Consider the following 17,092-nt stretch of genomic DNA (forward strand, 5'->3'; position numbering starts at 1 on the left):
GATCAGACTCTGATTCTGAGGTCTCTGAGGTGCTGCAATGCAGGGCACTAACAGTTTGTGGCATGGGCTAGGGGACCAGCATGGCTCCCGCATCTGGACCGTTCCTGCTGGGTGGAGGTTTGGAGATGGTGAGCGCCGTGACATCATCGCCAGCTTTCCCCTTGACAGTGCCGTGGGACTGCTCAGTTCTGGCGATTCGTCGCTCCTGGCACAGAAAAATGGCACCATATGGTGTAACAAGTCCTGGGCTGCCACAAATACCTCAGGAGTCGATGGGAACTGTAACTGTTGGCTCCGTAGGGCTGGCAAACGGGGAGGGTCCGGATTCAACTGCGCCGCCACTGGGGTAGGGGTCGACGTGATCCTAACAGGTGAAGGGGCCAAGGTGGTGTGACCCAACTGGGCTTTCACAGCAGCCGGCTCCTTGATCTTGGTCGGGTGAGAGCGCTCCCTCTCTGGTCTCACTCAAAGAAGAACAGGATATGCCCCATTATTTGGTAGAGTCTTTAAAATCCTTTAATATGACAGGACCTTTATACATGTATGGAACGCTATGATTTATGTTTGATTCTCTGTGCCATCAGATTCCACCTCCCCTGCACCAGCATTTCCAATCAGTTCCCAAAGTATCAAGTCCATGTGGGTTTATATTTTATTTTAAAATGCAGTTAATATATTTGCAAAGCTTATGACAATACTGAATTTGACATGTTTCTTACAGTTCCTTAAGTATGTTTGTACAGTGCCTAGCACAATGAGGCCCCAACCCGGTGGAGGCCTCTAGGTGCTACCACAATATAAACATTATAATATAAAGCATATCATGAAATGAGAGAAGGGTCCTAGTGCCATATCTTCCCCCACACGCACTACCACCACCACCACCACCAAAGCAAAGAAACAGACAGAGGAAACAAATGAGAAAGACAAAAAGAAGAAGATTATGTTCAGAGTTCTAGGTTTGCTGGCTACCATTCATCTAGCCATCCAGCAAAGGAAACGATCCTTTTCTCTCACCGCAATCTCTGCAGGAAAATAATATTTTTATTTTAGAGAGACAAGATGAGTGAGGCAATATCTTTTCCTGGACCAACTTCTGTTGGTGAAAAAGACAAGTTTTCAAGCTACATAGAGCCCTTCTTCAGGTCTTTTTATTTTGCCATTTAGTTTTGCAGGCAGATATCTCCTGATCCGGATTTCTTTTATAACTAGAGTCTTTTGACAACTTCAGTGATTTACAAAAGAAAAATGACTGAGTATACTGATTCTATGAGTATTCTCATTTAGTACTTTCATATTCATAAAGAATATTAAGAATTCACATCTAAATAGCAGGAAATACTGGTGGCAGCTAACAGGAAAATTATTTGATAAAAATCATGATTTCTTTCATAAAAACATTCTGTTCCTTCAGTGGCTGGAAAGAGCAGGCCAATCCCATTTACAAAAATATCTGTTGTATCTCTGTTGTATTTATTTACGTTTTGGGAACTATCTAATTCAATGCATTCAACTGATGGAAAGAACAAAAACAGTTTGTAGAAGAAGCAGCCCTTCTCCTTCTCCTCCTGGCTGCAGAGTCAGGAACCAAAGGAGTCTTCGGGGGTTCCATCAAAAACCCTGTTCTTGGGGTGTGTGTAAAACTTGCTTGTTATAATTTGCAAGGCCTGAAATTTGGCATGCACATTTCTCAGCCCAGAAGCTCAGGTATTTGAGTGGTTGTTACAAAAGTGGGATGGTGTGGAGGGCTGGTGGCCAGGGCTGGCGCTACCAGTTAGGCAGCCTAGGCAATCGCCTAGGGCGCTAGAATAAATGGTGGGCGCCGTTTTGCTGGAGGGGGCGGCAGGCGGCTCCGGTGGAGCTGCCGCAGTCGTGCCTGCGGACGGTCTGCTGCTCGCGTGGCTCTGGTGGACCGCCCGCAGGCACCACTGCGGCAGCTCCACCGGAGCCGCGGGACCAGCACGTGGGGCGGCAAAATTGCCGTCCGCCTAGGGCGCTCAAACCCCTAGCGCCAGTCCTGCTGGTGGCTATAAAGTGTTATTTATATCAATTCTGGTAAGGAGTTGTCAAAATACAGCAAATAATTAGTAATTGGGGATGCTTGAGAAATAATACTGAACTCCTTAAGAAATATATTCCCTGGCCAAGGAGCTATTCCAGCAGTTGGGAATTATGTTCTTGTGATATATCCTGCACCAGGGCTTTGAGGGGCAGGAATGGAAAGAATTAGAAAAGGCTCATTTACACTGTCCATATATTCCCCTCAGTAGCTGGATAAACCTACTTTACATCTATTTAGCAGCACAAAGCAACCTTAACCTGGCCATAATCTGGGTGAAGGCCCCCCTCCTCCACTCATTCCATTACACAAATACACCACTGTACTAACCTGCCAATAAACTCAGCATACTTTTCAAGAACAAAAGTAAAAACATTTCCATCAAAAGGCACTTCACGTTTTTGCCAAAAGCTATTGCTTCCCTCCTTGTTTATGAAAAAAATAGTTTTGCTTAAATGAGAAAATACACAAATAAATCCTCCAGTCTCTCACCCCTCTTCTTTGTGAGCACATCACTGAAAGCATGTCTGACATGCCAGTCAACGTATTCTGTTCCTGATTTTCAAGTGCACTTTGAAAATATAAGTATTCTCAGTAGTACAAAACTACATACATTAGTTCAACTATTGGATATTGCACTAGACTAAACAAGATTTATGCATTGTAGAAAGTGTCTGGAAAAGGCTCCAAAGAGACTTCTGAAAATCATGCTTTTAATCTTTCAGTGGATGAATTGGTCCTAAAAACTGACTTAACCTGTCTTGAATACTCAGAAGAGCTTCAGAATATTAACTAGTCAATACATGCCAAAAACTGTAAGTTTCGACTATACATGTATGTTACACTTCCCCTAGAATTGTTCCCATAAAGCAGGCAGACAGAGGAATAAACCTTTTGGTTCAAGTTGCAAGGATCACTTTAAACTCCCTGTTTTGTAACAAATTAACTCTTTCTCCCTTCACATCTGTGACTTTTTGACCAGAAGAACCATTGTTAGGGAGCAGATTTTAAAATCCTTTTTCCAGCTTGCACTACTCCATGCTAAACTTTAAGAACTGAGTTTACTACTATTTCTTTTCTCCCCTCTCTCCATTTTTCCTTTTTCCTTTTTCCTTCTCCTCCATTCTCTCTAATTTTGTTGTGTAGTACAGGGCAGACCACATATGCACCCAAAATAGCACTGCCAAAGAAGATAAAGGGGCACGATCAGTTTGCAATCTAGACAATTTCTAGAAAAGGAGTTGAATGTATATACTGTATAGTTTAACATACTGCACATGCCCCCAAATACCATAGCTAATTTAAATAAATTGTATTTTCCTACATTTAAAAAAATGTTTTCTCTCCCTTATTCATTTTGAAAGACTTGTACAAGCAAAATGGAAAACAGACTAACAGATTATAGGTAGGAACAGCGAACTGTTAACTCATCCTGTCAAGCCTACAGGTATTTATGGGGGTCTCAAAACAGTCTATAAATTTAAATATGTACTGAACTACAGTAATAAGGCACAAAAGTGCAATTTTTTAACAATGGATTTGCAGCCTTAAGTTTGAATCTCCTCACTTTTGTAAATTTGTCAGTCCCTTAACATTATTTAAAAAAGATAATAACTTGTAATGGAAAACTTAATAGAGCATTCTATTCAGAAGAGATCTTGCTGATATACTTTCTATTTAATTTTTGTTCTAGACTTTTTATAGTGATATTTGAATGAAAATAAGTTATTTACTTCTTAAAACTTTCTTTGTCCTTGTGGTTAATTCTCTATATGAAGTCATAATTTCCTTCTTGTGACATCACAATCATTTTTACAGTAGCCAGTTGTGATTTTACAAACAGGGGATTAGGACTTCAAATGAGAAATAAAACAGCAGGAGCAAAGGAAATCTTAAAATACAATTTACATACAAATGCCACTACCAAAATAGGAGAAGATACATACAGCAAGTCTGTAATAAGGGCAGCTTTTTTCTGTAGGTAGAATACATTACAAAGTTTTCCAGCATGAATCAGAGTGGCTTTAAAATGTGGTCCTAATCCGAAAAGCTACCATATTAAAATAGCATTTTCCTGAGCAACAGATCTGCTCCCAGCATATTTTCAGAGAGAGAATTATTTTAGCAACAAAAATACATTTGCACTACTTTTTTTTAAAACTCCCATTAACAATGCAGAAGCAGCACAGTTCTGAAAGAGTGAGCTAAATCCTATTCAACTGCTCACATCATCAACATCAGAATTGTTAACTAAGTTCCGAACTATATGGACATATTCTGATCCCCATCGCACGTGTGCAGTTGGAAACAAATGAGTTCTACAGGAGTAACAGAGAGCTGAATTTGAAAACATGTGAATTGCACAGATGAAAAAAGGAGCAGAATATAGTTTTCAAAATCTTTATCACTTTATATCACTAGTGACAATGCATGAGTCAGAAAGAAGCCTGCTTGATTTTTAACTCCCATCTTGAATTTGAGATGCTGGCAGTAATTAAAACCATCTTTTTGTTCAAACTAAGCAAATGTAATCTGGAATCACTGAAAGATTATAAACATGGAAGCCCACAATGTCATATTTACAGTCACTTTGCAAAATAGATTTTTTCAAAGAAGCCTCATGAATTGTATAAGTGGCCAGCTAAATATTAACAATTCTTTTTGGCAACTAGCAAACTAAACAAAACGAACTGAAATCTTTCTCTCCACTTGTCCACATCCTCAGCATTATGTTTATATATTACAAATAATCTTTTTTTTAAACACAGCTGTTTGAAACAGTCCCCCCTTTCAGATGTTAAAGTAGTTATTTCAGGTGTTACCCCAAAGTCTGAACTCAAAAGACATTTGACACTCCGAGTTTTCTCTCTGTATGGATAGTGAATCCATATACATATTCTACCTATGTTCTTTTATTCAGAAGTCATATTAATAGTAAAGTTCACATTACCTTATCACTAGACCTCACCCTTTTGCCTGCTATGCCACAAAACCTAGCAATGTTACACATGTTTGCATCTTTCCCGTGCCACAGATTTTGAGTTTTTAAAGACACAATTAAGTATTTTAATGCAGTCGCTAGGATTTTTAAAAATCTTTCTAATCCTTTATCTCATGATACCTAAAACCAATTTTCCATCCCAATTTTGCCCTCTTCTGTTGGGCAATTCATTACATTTTTCCTGTTTTGAATAGACCTGATATTAACATGGTTATTATTTTGCTTGCTTTTAAATAATAAATAGGGTTGGTAGAAATCAATATTTATTTTATAAATTGACAGATAATTATTTTAAGCATAATTTTTTCTTTCTATTTTTATCAATTTTAAATGTTCACAGCTGTCAGAAATTATGGTGGATCAGACAATGGGGATTAGACAATAATTATTCAATGACAGTAGATGTTGAGACTTATAACTTTATAACTGTTAAAACACTAGCTGTCAACTCACATCAAAATAGACAAACTGAATACCCTTAAATCAACTTTCAAAAGTTGTCAAGCAGCATTTTTCTTACTTTGCCTATCTGTAAATTTCAATTATCCCTGGAAATATTTTTCACAGGTGTCTGTCCAGTGAAATCCACATTTATCAACATTTCCAGGCAAAAATCTAATCCTTTCAAGCCTCCAACCAAAACATCAACAGACCTAAGCAATTCAAAGCCAGCAGAGGAGGACTACAGTGCACCATTTTTGTGAGCCCCACCAAAAGCAGTTTACAGATTGTATAAAAATGGAACAGACTAGTAGATGGTTGTAATAAGAAGATATTTTAGTGCCTGGATGTGTAGGGGCAGGAGTTTCAACTACAAAAATATCAGTATAAAGAGTTTCTAACTCTTGGCAGTGTTCCTTTAAGTACCTAATAGGCCTGAGACTGATTTCCCCCAGAGAAAGAGAACTCTCGAGCCCTTTTATTACTGCGCAAGGCTCAGGTGCTGCTGCAGCTCCCGAGTCCCGACTTTCTGTGGGAAAACGAAGCAACATCAAGCGTAGATATAGGCTGGGACGCCCAACTCCTGAGGCGTACAGGCAGGTCGAGGTGCCCCCAGGTGAGGGCGATCCGCTTGCTACGGACGGTGCGCGGGAGTCGGTGCAGAAGCGCCACCCGGCTCTTAAGGAGGGCCCCAGGTTTGTATCCCGAAAAGCAACGATCACTCCCAGGAGGAGAAGAGGGTTTCCTGGGTCAGTCCGCCCGGCCCCGAAGAGCGCCCCGCTAACGGAGCTGGGCTCCCGGGACAGAGGGAATAGCTGGTATGTGTGGGCGACACGGGGGCAGAGGGCGTGGGAGGGCGGATCGACCCTACAGCGACACCTGGCCCCGGGCTCCGTCCGCCAGCCACGCTGCTATCACAGCAGCCGCCTGACGCGCTGCCTCGCCCGCTGACCTCAGCCTATCCTCCTCGACCTCCGGCCGCGCCCCCAGACCGCGCGGGCCCGAGGACGGTCGGGGCTCCGCAGGGCAGCGATGCGCCAGTGTAGGGAGGATTCACTAGCCCTGGGAGGCCGCCCCCGGGCCAGAGGGGCCGGTGTCGTACCCCAGCCGGGAGGGGTGGTTGCTGGGGCTGCTCCACGCCTGGCGGCGGCGGCGGCGGCTCCGGCCCGGCTTCCCTTCAGCGCGGAGGCGCCAGAGCTGGCGCTGTCACATGATGCGGTTCCTGGAAAGTTCCTGGAAAGCAGCCTGTGCAGTCACCAGCGCGGAGAGGCGGGGGGCGCCCCTGGGCTAGAGACGTGCACGCGTCTCCGTGCTGCCTGCCGGGGGGTGGCCCGCTGGCCCCGCGGCTCCAGCCCGCTCCCCTAGCAGAGGCCTGGGCAGTGCGGGCGAGAGGGGCTCCCCGTCTGCCTCCCACTTCCGCGCGCGGCTCGCCCCAGGGGCCTTGCCCCGCTGGGCGCCTCCCGCTCCGCGCAGTAACAGCCCAGCGAATAAGAGCAACCTGCTGCTCGCCCCCCACCTGAGCCCGCCGGCGGCCCCACAGGCTGGGCTCTGGGGCTCGCCCCCCACCTGGCTTCTCCTGGTCTCGGAGTCCGGGGCCCCGGCCCTCCCCCCACCGCCTGGCTACTGACCCAGGGACGCTGGTGAGGCGAAGGTAAGAGCCGGGCTCGGTGCCCCAGACGCCTTCCTCTGCGGCCCGGCTCCGGCCGCGCCAGGCGGTTTGTTGGCGGGGCCGCGTGTTCCTCGACAGCAGCAACAGCGGCGCTGCCCTGGCTGCAGGCAGGCGGCCCCTCCGCTCCTTCCCCGCGCGAGCACGTTGGGGACTCAGCCCCCGGGGCCGCTAGCCAGGTCCGCCGCGCCGGGAGAGGCGAGTCTCGGCGCCCAGCGGGGGGCTGCCCGCCCCGTCTGCTTGCGGGCGGCTCCTTCCCCTTGTGGGCGCGGGGAGAGGCCGCTCCGCCCGGCCGGCACCCGGGAGGTGAGCGCTGGGCTGGGTGCGGGGACGCGCGGGCTGGGGCTCGGCGGTCAAGCTCGCTCTCCTCTTGGCTTGCAGGCTGCGGCGGGCGCCCCGGGCAAGGGGCTGGGAGCATGTCCGGGCGGCGCTGAGAGCGGAGCCCCCCGTCCTTCCCGGGCTGTGACCGGCGGGTGACTTCTGCCTCCCCCCCAAATGACCCTGCGCTCTTTCGAGCCCTCGGATGGCGCGGAGCGGGCCGGGACCGAGTGGCGGGGTCCCGGGGCTGAGGTGACCGAGCGGGCGGCGGCGGAGCGCCTGGCCGCGGCCATGGAGGAGCTGAGGCGGGCAGGTAAGCGAGCCGGGGAACAGGCGCTTTTCCCGGGGGATCGGCAGGGCACATGCACCGCGGACCTCGCGGCTGGGCCGGGCTAGTGCAGGGCGCGGCCCCGAGGCACTTGTCTGCTGCCTGGGGAGGCAGCTTCGGCGTGGAGGTGCCTCAAACCCTTTGCGGAGCCGGGCTTGCTTCCCCCCACCCCGGGAGGCTGGCCAGCGACGCGGGGGACTCGCGGGGAGCCGCCTTGCCCAGGCGCCTTCCCTCGGGCTGCGGGCGGAGTAGCGATTTGTAGCAATTTCATGCGAATCCGCTCTCCATTGGATCACCCAGCGCTGCGCGCCCTGGAACCACGTCGCTTTTAACTGCTGGTTTAAAAAACAAATTGTCTTGCTGTGGTGACTGCTTCTCAGAAACCAGCTCAGGGGGCTTTATTTCCTCCTCTCTCTATCTTTAGGTAGAGGAAAAGGAAGAGACACAACCTCAGTCCCATGCGCAGCAATGAACGGGGGAATAAATCCAGTTGTAGGTTACTGGGTTTCTATTTTTTTAAATAAATTTTAAAACTTTTTTTAAAAAAAATCCTCTAACTTCAAGTTGCCTGTTCTGGAAGGATGGTATCTGGTGGAAAAACTACTCTTACAAATTCTCTGAGAACCATGTGGTTGTTTTTTTTTTGTTAAAGATAGCTTCCCTTTATATATAAAAATTAAGTCTTAATAAAATCATGAAACACTTAAATAGCATTGTTATCCCAGATGGAACTCAGAATTACTGTCCAGGGGGAAATAAATTGTTAAATAGTATCAAACATGAATTTCCCAAAGTTCAGAAGAGTTTAGCTTAGCTCTCTTATGTTCCCATACACTTTTTAAAACCTTTTCAGTTATATTTATATCACTCAAATGTGGAAAAGGAAAAATAGTTCATCATACAGCTCTAGAAATTATTGGTTTTTAAAATTAGGGATACTTGCAGGTCAAGGAACAATCAAAAGCATTACAAAATGCAGGATTTTTATCTTCATTAGACTGCCAGAATGGAAGCCTTGTTTCATAACACGGATTTCCTCTTAACTGAATTAGTTAGAAAAAGTACAAGTATCATTTGACTAATAGGCTAACCAGAATTATTAAAAGTAGAATCATTCTTGACTGAAGCGTTTATGTAGTTTGATATTAACTTATTTGGAATGTTGTACACAGGATGGTACATGATGATTGTCAGCAAATTTTGAAATCTAATATGTATTCACACAGGAATACACATGGAACTAGTGATCTGACAGGGTTGTGATGACACATTATACAATAAACTAAGTTAAATATTTAATAGACATTATAAAATGCCTGCTTCTTGGCAAGTTATAGTACTTACTTTTTCTAGTGGTAAAGGAAATAAGATACTACAAAAACTTTTGCAATTTTTTTGTGGAGAAAAACAACAAATCATCTCCCTCTTCTAACAGGGTGGTATTGGGGCAATATGAATGTTGCTGAAGCCAAAGAGAGATTACAAGATACTCCTGAAGGTACTTTCTTGGTTAGAGACAGCTCCCATTCGGAGTATCTACTGACTATCTCGGTAAAAACATCAGCTGGACCAACCAATCTGCGTATCGAGTATCAAGACGGCAAATTCAGACTGGACTCCATCATATGTGTCAGATCTCGGCTTAAACAATTTGATAGTGTGGTCCACCTGATTGAATACTACGTTCTTACATGCAAGGATAGAAAAACGGGGCCTGAAACTCCATCAAATGGAATAGTGCATCTTTATTTGAACAAACCTCTCTATACTTCAACTCCATCTCTGCAACATCAGTGTAGAATAACTATAAACAAATGTACAGATAAGATCTTGGAACTGCCTTTACCAACAAGATTAAAAGAGTACTTGAAAGAGTATCAATACCAGGTATAAATATCTTTTTTAAATATGTCTCCCGGAGAGTGACTTTGAATGCAACTATTAAGATCAGCCGAAGAACTGAGTATCCAGCTGTATAATTCAGCATGGAATTTATTATCAAAATAGGGTCAGTCTATTAGAGGAAAGGTTTGGATTTAAAATGCCTCCAAATAAGGTTCTGCGCAGAGCCTTCCCAAGTCATATTTTTGATGGGAGTGGAGGGGGTGAGGCTGCAGTCTCTTAACAAGGTATGTTGGTATCCTTGGGATCCTGTCCAAGATGTACAGTGTTGTGTTTGAAGAAAATGGTGTAGAGCACTGTAATGGCCACCAAGTAATATCTAAAGTGGTGATACACAGGAAGTGGGAAAGACTGCAGCTTTAGATAGAAAAGGTCATAGAATAAGTAAATGGCCTCAGTTGTCTGATTCTAAGGCTAGTTAGGTGCTGATGCTGGTATGCTTTTGCAATGTTAAGTGACTTGTGCTTGTGATTCTCTGGCCAAACTTATGCAACTAATCAACCAAGCCAAAAAGCTATCAACCTCAGTTTAGTCTGCACTGAACCATAATCCTGTGGGGTTTTTAGCTCTTGTTTGTCTTGTGTTTGCAAAAAAAAAAAAAAAAAAAAAAAGAGTACTGCAGTAATCTAGTGAAAAACCTTTTGGAAATAAGCTTTTAAAACTGGATTTAAGGGGAAACACTTCATTATCTTTCAGGGGACCCCAGTGTGTCACTGATCTACCAGACTGGTATACCAGCATCTTTGTGGATGTGTTAACATCTTCCCTTCTTACTATTTAGCCTCTTTTGGATGAGGCCGTAGACTCTACACTGCAGCTCTGCAGTTGCTCAGTTTCAATATCTAAGCATGATTATCAGCAGTTATGGCTGCCTTCTACAATGTAGAAGAGCTTTTTCAATTTGTTTCCTAGAACTATAGGAAAGTTTGTTTATATACTGCTGTAGTTGTCAGACGTCAGACTGTATTCAATAAAGCTAACCTAACTGCACAGGTTGTATTTCCTTCTAATTTGTGTTGAAACTTGCTACTTTCTGATAGTCATGTTTCCTGTGAACCTCAACTTCTTTTCCCCCAAACTAACATACAAGTGAGTGCACAAATATCAGATGGTTGGATTATTCATGTTAGTGAAGTAGAGACTGTTTGATGAATTTCTGTAACTAAAATGGTGGTAGAGAAAATAGCAAAAATAATACCTGTATTTGAGAAGCTGCAAATGGGATGAAGACCCTAGTCTGGTGTGTGTGTGTGTGCGCGCGCACACACACACACACACACAGAGCAGGGTAATAGAAATACGTGGTTACATAGAGGAACTAGTTCACAGTTTGTTGCTCAATCATCATTTTTATAAACGGGCAAAGAGTTAAGATTATCTGGCTGCTTTTTCAAATAGAACAGAGCTTGAACAAGGACTGCCAAGACTCACTATAAACTAAACCTGCCCAGGTTGAAATGCAAGCAAAACAAACGAGTTTTTGTTTTTGAGCAAAACTCCTTTATGCTACTGTCCAGACCCAATATCCACTGATCTAAAGAGACTTCAGTCTATGTGACCAGAATCCCCCAACTCAGGCTCCCAGGCCCACTTGCAGGGCCAGCTCTAGGTTTTCTACCGCCCCAAGTGGCCCAAAAAAAAAAAAAAAAAAAAGAGCCGCGGCAGCATGGTCACGCCGTTCCATTTTTCAGCAGCAATTTGGCAGCAGGCCTTTCGCTCCGAAAGGGACTGAGGGACCCGCCGCCGAAGACCTGGACGTTCCGCCCCAATAGTGGCTGGAGTGCTGCCCCTTGCTATTGGCTGCCCCAAGCACCTACTTCTTTAGCTGGTGCCTGGAACTGGCCCTGCCCACTTGAAGCTTTTATTTTATTTAAAAATTTGATTTCCTAGAAGTGTGCAAGAGTAGAACTCTCTGATCCCATCATGCCTTCTTGGTCTAACCACTGGCCTGTTTTCTGGGAAACCTTAATTCTGGGGTACCTTGGCCTGATATATGTATGACATGCTGGACCTCGAGATTGCTGCAAGGTTCTGTCCCCCAGTAGCAAGCCAGAACATCTGGCAGCAGCAACCAAAGCACAGTATCCCTCTATTCTGCTACTTACTTGTTGCACCTATATTTTCAGTGTTTGCAGATTCACTTGCATCGAAAACACATGACTGCACTGCAGTTGTTGGCTGAAATTTCAGTTGGGTAGGGAATGGTTGAGCTCATGGGAGACTATCTTTTAGCCCCAGTTGCTTTTAGTGCTTTGTCTCTTCCTCTTCTTCTCTCCCCCAGCCCCCCAATCCACTGAGATGTGCTACTACTGCCAACAGCAAGCTCTTATGCTTGCTGATAACGCCCATCCAAAAAACCCAGCAGTTAGTTTTTTTGGGGGGAGGCGGGGGGAGAATGTGATATTTAATGGCTATTTGACTTCAGGGATGCCACAAGGTGGAGGGAGTATTGTACTAAGTTGGGGGAGAGGGAGAGACTACACACCTCTAAAGATAGTCCTTGCCCCCTAAAGAATCTACCACGTGTTAGAAAAGTGGATCAAACAAATTAGAGTTGTTTTGGGAAGCAGGGTTGTTAGGAAGCTACAGTAAGTTATTGACTTAGTACAATGAATGAGTCATGGTTTGCCAGTGACAATGGGTCAGCAGGTGTCTTGTAGGCCTCCCAGCATAGCTAGATGGGTTTTTGTTGGGAACCATTAGAAACCACCTCAGTGAGTGAGCTAGCCAGTCCACACAAAAGAAGTGGGTGTGAGAATGCCTATTATCTTGATCTGAAGGTCATGAAAACCACCTCTTCATGCTGCCCAATATTGTCTGATTGTTTCCCATCTGTCTATATCTATCTGTTGTCTCTTATATTGTATAGTTGTTGGCATAGGGATGGTCATCTTGTTCTTCATACAGCACCTAGCATGATGGGGTCCTGGGCTGTGACTAGGATTCCTAGGTACTATAATACTAATAGTGCAGGTGGAAAGTGAATTTAAAGAATGAGTGGGGGAGGGGAAGAAATAATTGAAATCCATATATGTTGTTGCCTATAAGACTGAACTTTAGTAAAACCAAGCTCATGGTAAAAACCTGTGGCCGTTGAGCTCTCAGCAGGGCCAGAGGGCAAGGACTTCAGCATAATAGTCTACATATTTCCAAGGAGAGCTTTAGAGAGCAATAAGGTACACAAAGAAACTATCAGACTTGTAGTGTCTGACTTCAGTGATGAACCGTGTGGCTCTTTGTTGCAGTCAAATCTAAAAGAAACCCTATTTAAAAAGGAGAGGGCCTGCTTCCCTCCCTTCTCTTTCCCCCCCATCCCCACACACACACTTGAGACCAACCAAAAATAAATAAATGTGGAAAAATGCTCCAGAAGCTGAATGCTGCATTAAGAAAAAATTTAAACTACAAGACAAAAACTGTGTAGTTGTAGAGCCCTGAAAATCTGCAGATACCTACTTTATATCCACAGACCATGTTTGCGGATTGAATGCAGATACAAAATTTGTATCTGTGCAGTGCTCTATGCAGTTGGGGATGAGAAACAAGCAGAAATTTTATTAGAAAAGACTGGGATGGCTATTATTCAGGAAGTTTTTCAGTGTTGACTCTGATACAGAGTTAAAGTAAGATAACCAAATTAAATGTCTCTCTCATTTTCTTTCACTGGTATGGCTTATGTAAATGATTATTTTGTTTTGGATCAAATTTCGCTTTAAGCATTAGATAAATGAGGTTTAAATCCTGCCTGCTGCAGAAAAATAAATGTCTGAAATTTCTTCATATAGGACCAGTCCAAAGTCCATAGAAAAATTCCTATTGACTTCAATAGGCTTTAGATCAGGCTCTGTAATCTTCATGTGAGAAACAGTTGCATGGTATATTGCTTTGTCAGAACCACTGTAAGATAACTTTTTAAATGTAGTTATATTTGTTTAAAATTAAATATACATGTTCAGGCCCCAGTCTTACAATCAAATTGAGTCAATCTTTCATTGATTTGGGGTTTTGGATTTGGTCCATATTTCAGGGTGGGCTTTTCTGTTATCTAGCAGTGCTGTATATCACTCATTGCTGAAAATTTTCCACGTAATATCCACAAAACCTCTGCTAATTTCTCATCCCATAATACGTAGCACACAAGTTCCATATGTATCGATCTAACTGTGGGACTGTAGCCGTAACTAATGATATAATGGGACAACTTTCCTTCTCTTCCCCAGCAAAGATGGACATAATCATGGATCATTATTTCTGTGATATCTTTTTTTTTTTTGTTTATGGAATTCCTTGTTGTTTCACTTTCTTATATGAAAAGCAGTTTTATGCAGGACTTAGCCTGTACAAGATACAATCTATGTGCTTGTATGTAAGGACTGTAAAGGTATGTATTGTTAATTATTATATTTTGGTTAATTTTTTTTTAAACTCAGTTATACTCTTACAACATCTGCCATGAATTTAAGCTACCTGGTGGTGATGTCTTTATATGGGTATACTTTGATGGGGAGAGATGAAATTAAGAAACCCAGCATCATATGTGACTACATTACACGAGCAGTAGTAACAGAATGCCTGTCTGTAGGGAAATTAGTTGAAGTACTTCAAAGGTATGTTTTTAATGCAAGTAATTTTCTTTACAATCAGTTTTTTTTTTTTTAAGACATTCATCTGCTCTTTCTCTTTGCTCCCTGTTTGTCTCTGACAACATAATCAATCCACAGCAGTGTCAAAGAAAAAATTAGTTTCACTGCAACCAGGGAATAAATAGAGTAGTAGGGAATTTGAGGAGCCTGTTTTGTTTTAAAATGGGTTTTAGGGAAGAAATATAGAGAATGACAAGTCTCTGAATAGACTACTTTTGCAAAACTTTGAGTCATTAATGACTTCTTAAAATGTACCCTTAAAGTTTTAGCCTTTTAAAAATGTCGCATATATTGATTTAGCCATTTCAAAATTGGGATAAGAAATACAAGCTTACCAAAATAAGATACTTAATTTCTTCCTTTAAATAACACAACCAGCTTTCTAATCTTCCCCTGTATTCAAAATACCAAGCAACTAGTTTTATGTTTTGATATGTTGTAATTTTGTAAGTGAAATAGAGTTGAAACTTTATCTCAAACCCAACCTGACTCTTAATTTTCTTTCCCTTATTAGTCAAAGTCAGACTTTAGGGTTAGTTTGTAGATATGGTTCAATATGTCTAATTCACACACTATTAAAATAGTTGCTTTTCATTTTAAACATTGAGATTTTTCAATATTTTATCCAGGTACTTTTAAAATTCAACTTGTAGATTCACTGCATAAAGAACATTAAAAAAAAAAAAAGAAATTTACAAATGCATTATGTATGTACTTTAAACAATGAACTAAACATTGCTTAGGTAGAAAATATGTATTAAACTTTGCAAATATCTGTTACAAATATTTATTGCCATGCATTCCAGGGATTTCTTCCTGTAAGGAATATGCTATATGCACATTTGAAGGTTGTTCTGCTCTTAGAGCTACACTATCTTTTTTTTTGGCCAGAGATTAACCATACCAGATCAAATATAATTTTAAAAAATTACTTCCAGTACTGTTCATCAAGAGTTACATTTTGTAAACATCATTTTAAATTTAGGTGCTATATGAACATTTCAAGCTTTATTCATGGATTCCAGGGCCAAAGGTGACCACTGTGATCATCTAGTCTGACTTTTTGTATAACACATGCTATAGAATTTTCCTAAAGCATGTCTTTTAGAGAAACATCCAGTCTTGATTTAAAAATTATCAGTGCTGGAGAATCCACCATGACCATTCGTAACTGTTCCAACTATTAATTACTTGCACTGTTAAAAAGGTATGCATAATTTCCAGTCTGAATTTCTTTGTTCAACTTCTAGCAATTGGATTGTTATAACTTCCTCTGCTAGATAGAAAGGCCCATTATTAAATATTTGTTCCCTGTGTTACGTATTAATCAAATCACCCCTTTACCCTCTCTCTGCTGAGCTAAATAGATTGAGCTCCTTAAGTCTATCACTATCAGGCTTGTTTCCTAATCCTTGTGGGCCTTCTCTGAATCCTCTCCAACATCCTTGAATTGTGAACAGCAGAACCAGACACAGTATTCTAGCAGCAGTCCAAATACAGAGGTAAAATAACCTCTTGTACTTATTCAAGATTACTTTGTGCATCCCAGGATTATGTTAGCCCATTATCTTAAACTGGGAGCTTTTATTCAGCTGACTAGCCGTTACAACCCCCAAATCTTTTTCAGAGTCACTGCTTTCTAGGATAGAGTCCCCTATCCTATAAGCATGACCTACATTATTTGTTCCTAGATGTATACGTTTACATTTAGACATATTGTTTGCTTGCACCCAGTTTAGCAAGCATTCAGATCACTTAGTGTCAGTGACTTGAATTCGTTATTTACCACTCCCCAAAATTTTGTTTGTTCTGCAAATTTTTGTTTTCAGCCATGTCACTAATAAAATGCTAATGCACCGAGGGCCAAGAACTGATCCCTGCAGAATTCCTCTAGAAACACACTTGTTCAATGACGATTCCTCATTTACATTTTGAGACCTATCAGCCAGTTTTTAATCCATTTACTGTGTGCCATGTTAATTTTATATCTTTTTTTTTTTAAATCAAAGCGTCATGCCGTACTGAGTCAAATGCCTTACAGAAGTCTAAACATAGTACATCAACACAACTATCTTTTAACAACCAAACTTGTAATCTCAAATAAAATATCATACAAAAAAATCACTTAGTCTGTCAGGATCTATTTTCCACAAATCCATGTTGATTGACAGTTCATTATTAAACTTAAGCCATCTCCTTATTGTCCTTAACTCTCTTGGCTATAGATTTCTTCTTATGTCTCTTTGCCTCTCTTATCTATCTACTACAGTTACTAGTTTCTGATTTATTTTCCTTACTATCCACTTCCCTTTCTCTTCCATATTACTATTTTTTATTATAAGTCAAAGTTAGACTCAGGACTCACAGTTTGTCAGACCACTCTGTTTTATTAGCACAACGCTCTGCTAATAACACCCAGATAATGTGAGCACAATGCAAGACACAAACTATCTTATTTATACAAATAAAAGGGCAAGCACTTAACAAGATAACAAAGGAAGCAGAATCTGATAAGTTTACCTGGGCTAGGCATGCATATCTTATTTCCTTACTAACTATTACCAAACTTCTGTTAATGTTTCGCCATTAGCACCCTTGTTTATGCCTAATGGTTCTTTTCCTGCCACCTGTATTTCAACATTTTATTTCTGTTTAAAGGTACATACGCATTTCTTTAATCCATTCTTATTTTTACAATATAATTCATTCTACTTTCACACCTTCTAGCCCAAGT

The 17,092-nt window shown here is 42.2% G+C and overlaps 1 protein-coding gene across 3 annotated transcripts in view; it reads left to right on the forward strand.

Annotated features, from left to right (window-relative positions):
- Positions 1-6,709: 6,709 nt before the first annotated feature.
- SOCS2 (suppressor of cytokine signaling 2) overlaps positions 6,710-17,092 on the forward strand; it is a 144,546-nt gene continuing 134,163 nt past the window's right edge. For all 3 annotated transcript variants that reach the window (XM_050935848.1, XM_050935846.1, XM_050935847.1), the window contains exons 1-3: positions 6,710-7,152; positions 7,549-7,798; positions 9,249-9,700. In XM_050935848.1, the coding sequence (XP_050791805.1) occupies positions 7,663-7,798; positions 9,249-9,700 (588 nt within the window). In that variant the 5' untranslated portion in view covers positions 6,710-7,152; positions 7,549-7,662. The remainder of the gene's footprint in view (positions 7,153-7,548; positions 7,799-9,248; positions 9,701-17,092) is intronic.

The sequence above is a fragment of the Gopherus flavomarginatus genome, chromosome 1 (assembly GCF_025201925.1).
Source record: "Gopherus flavomarginatus isolate rGopFla2 chromosome 1, rGopFla2.mat.asm, whole genome shotgun sequence".
NCBI classification, from domain to species: Eukaryota; Metazoa; Chordata; order Testudines; family Testudinidae; genus Gopherus; species Gopherus flavomarginatus.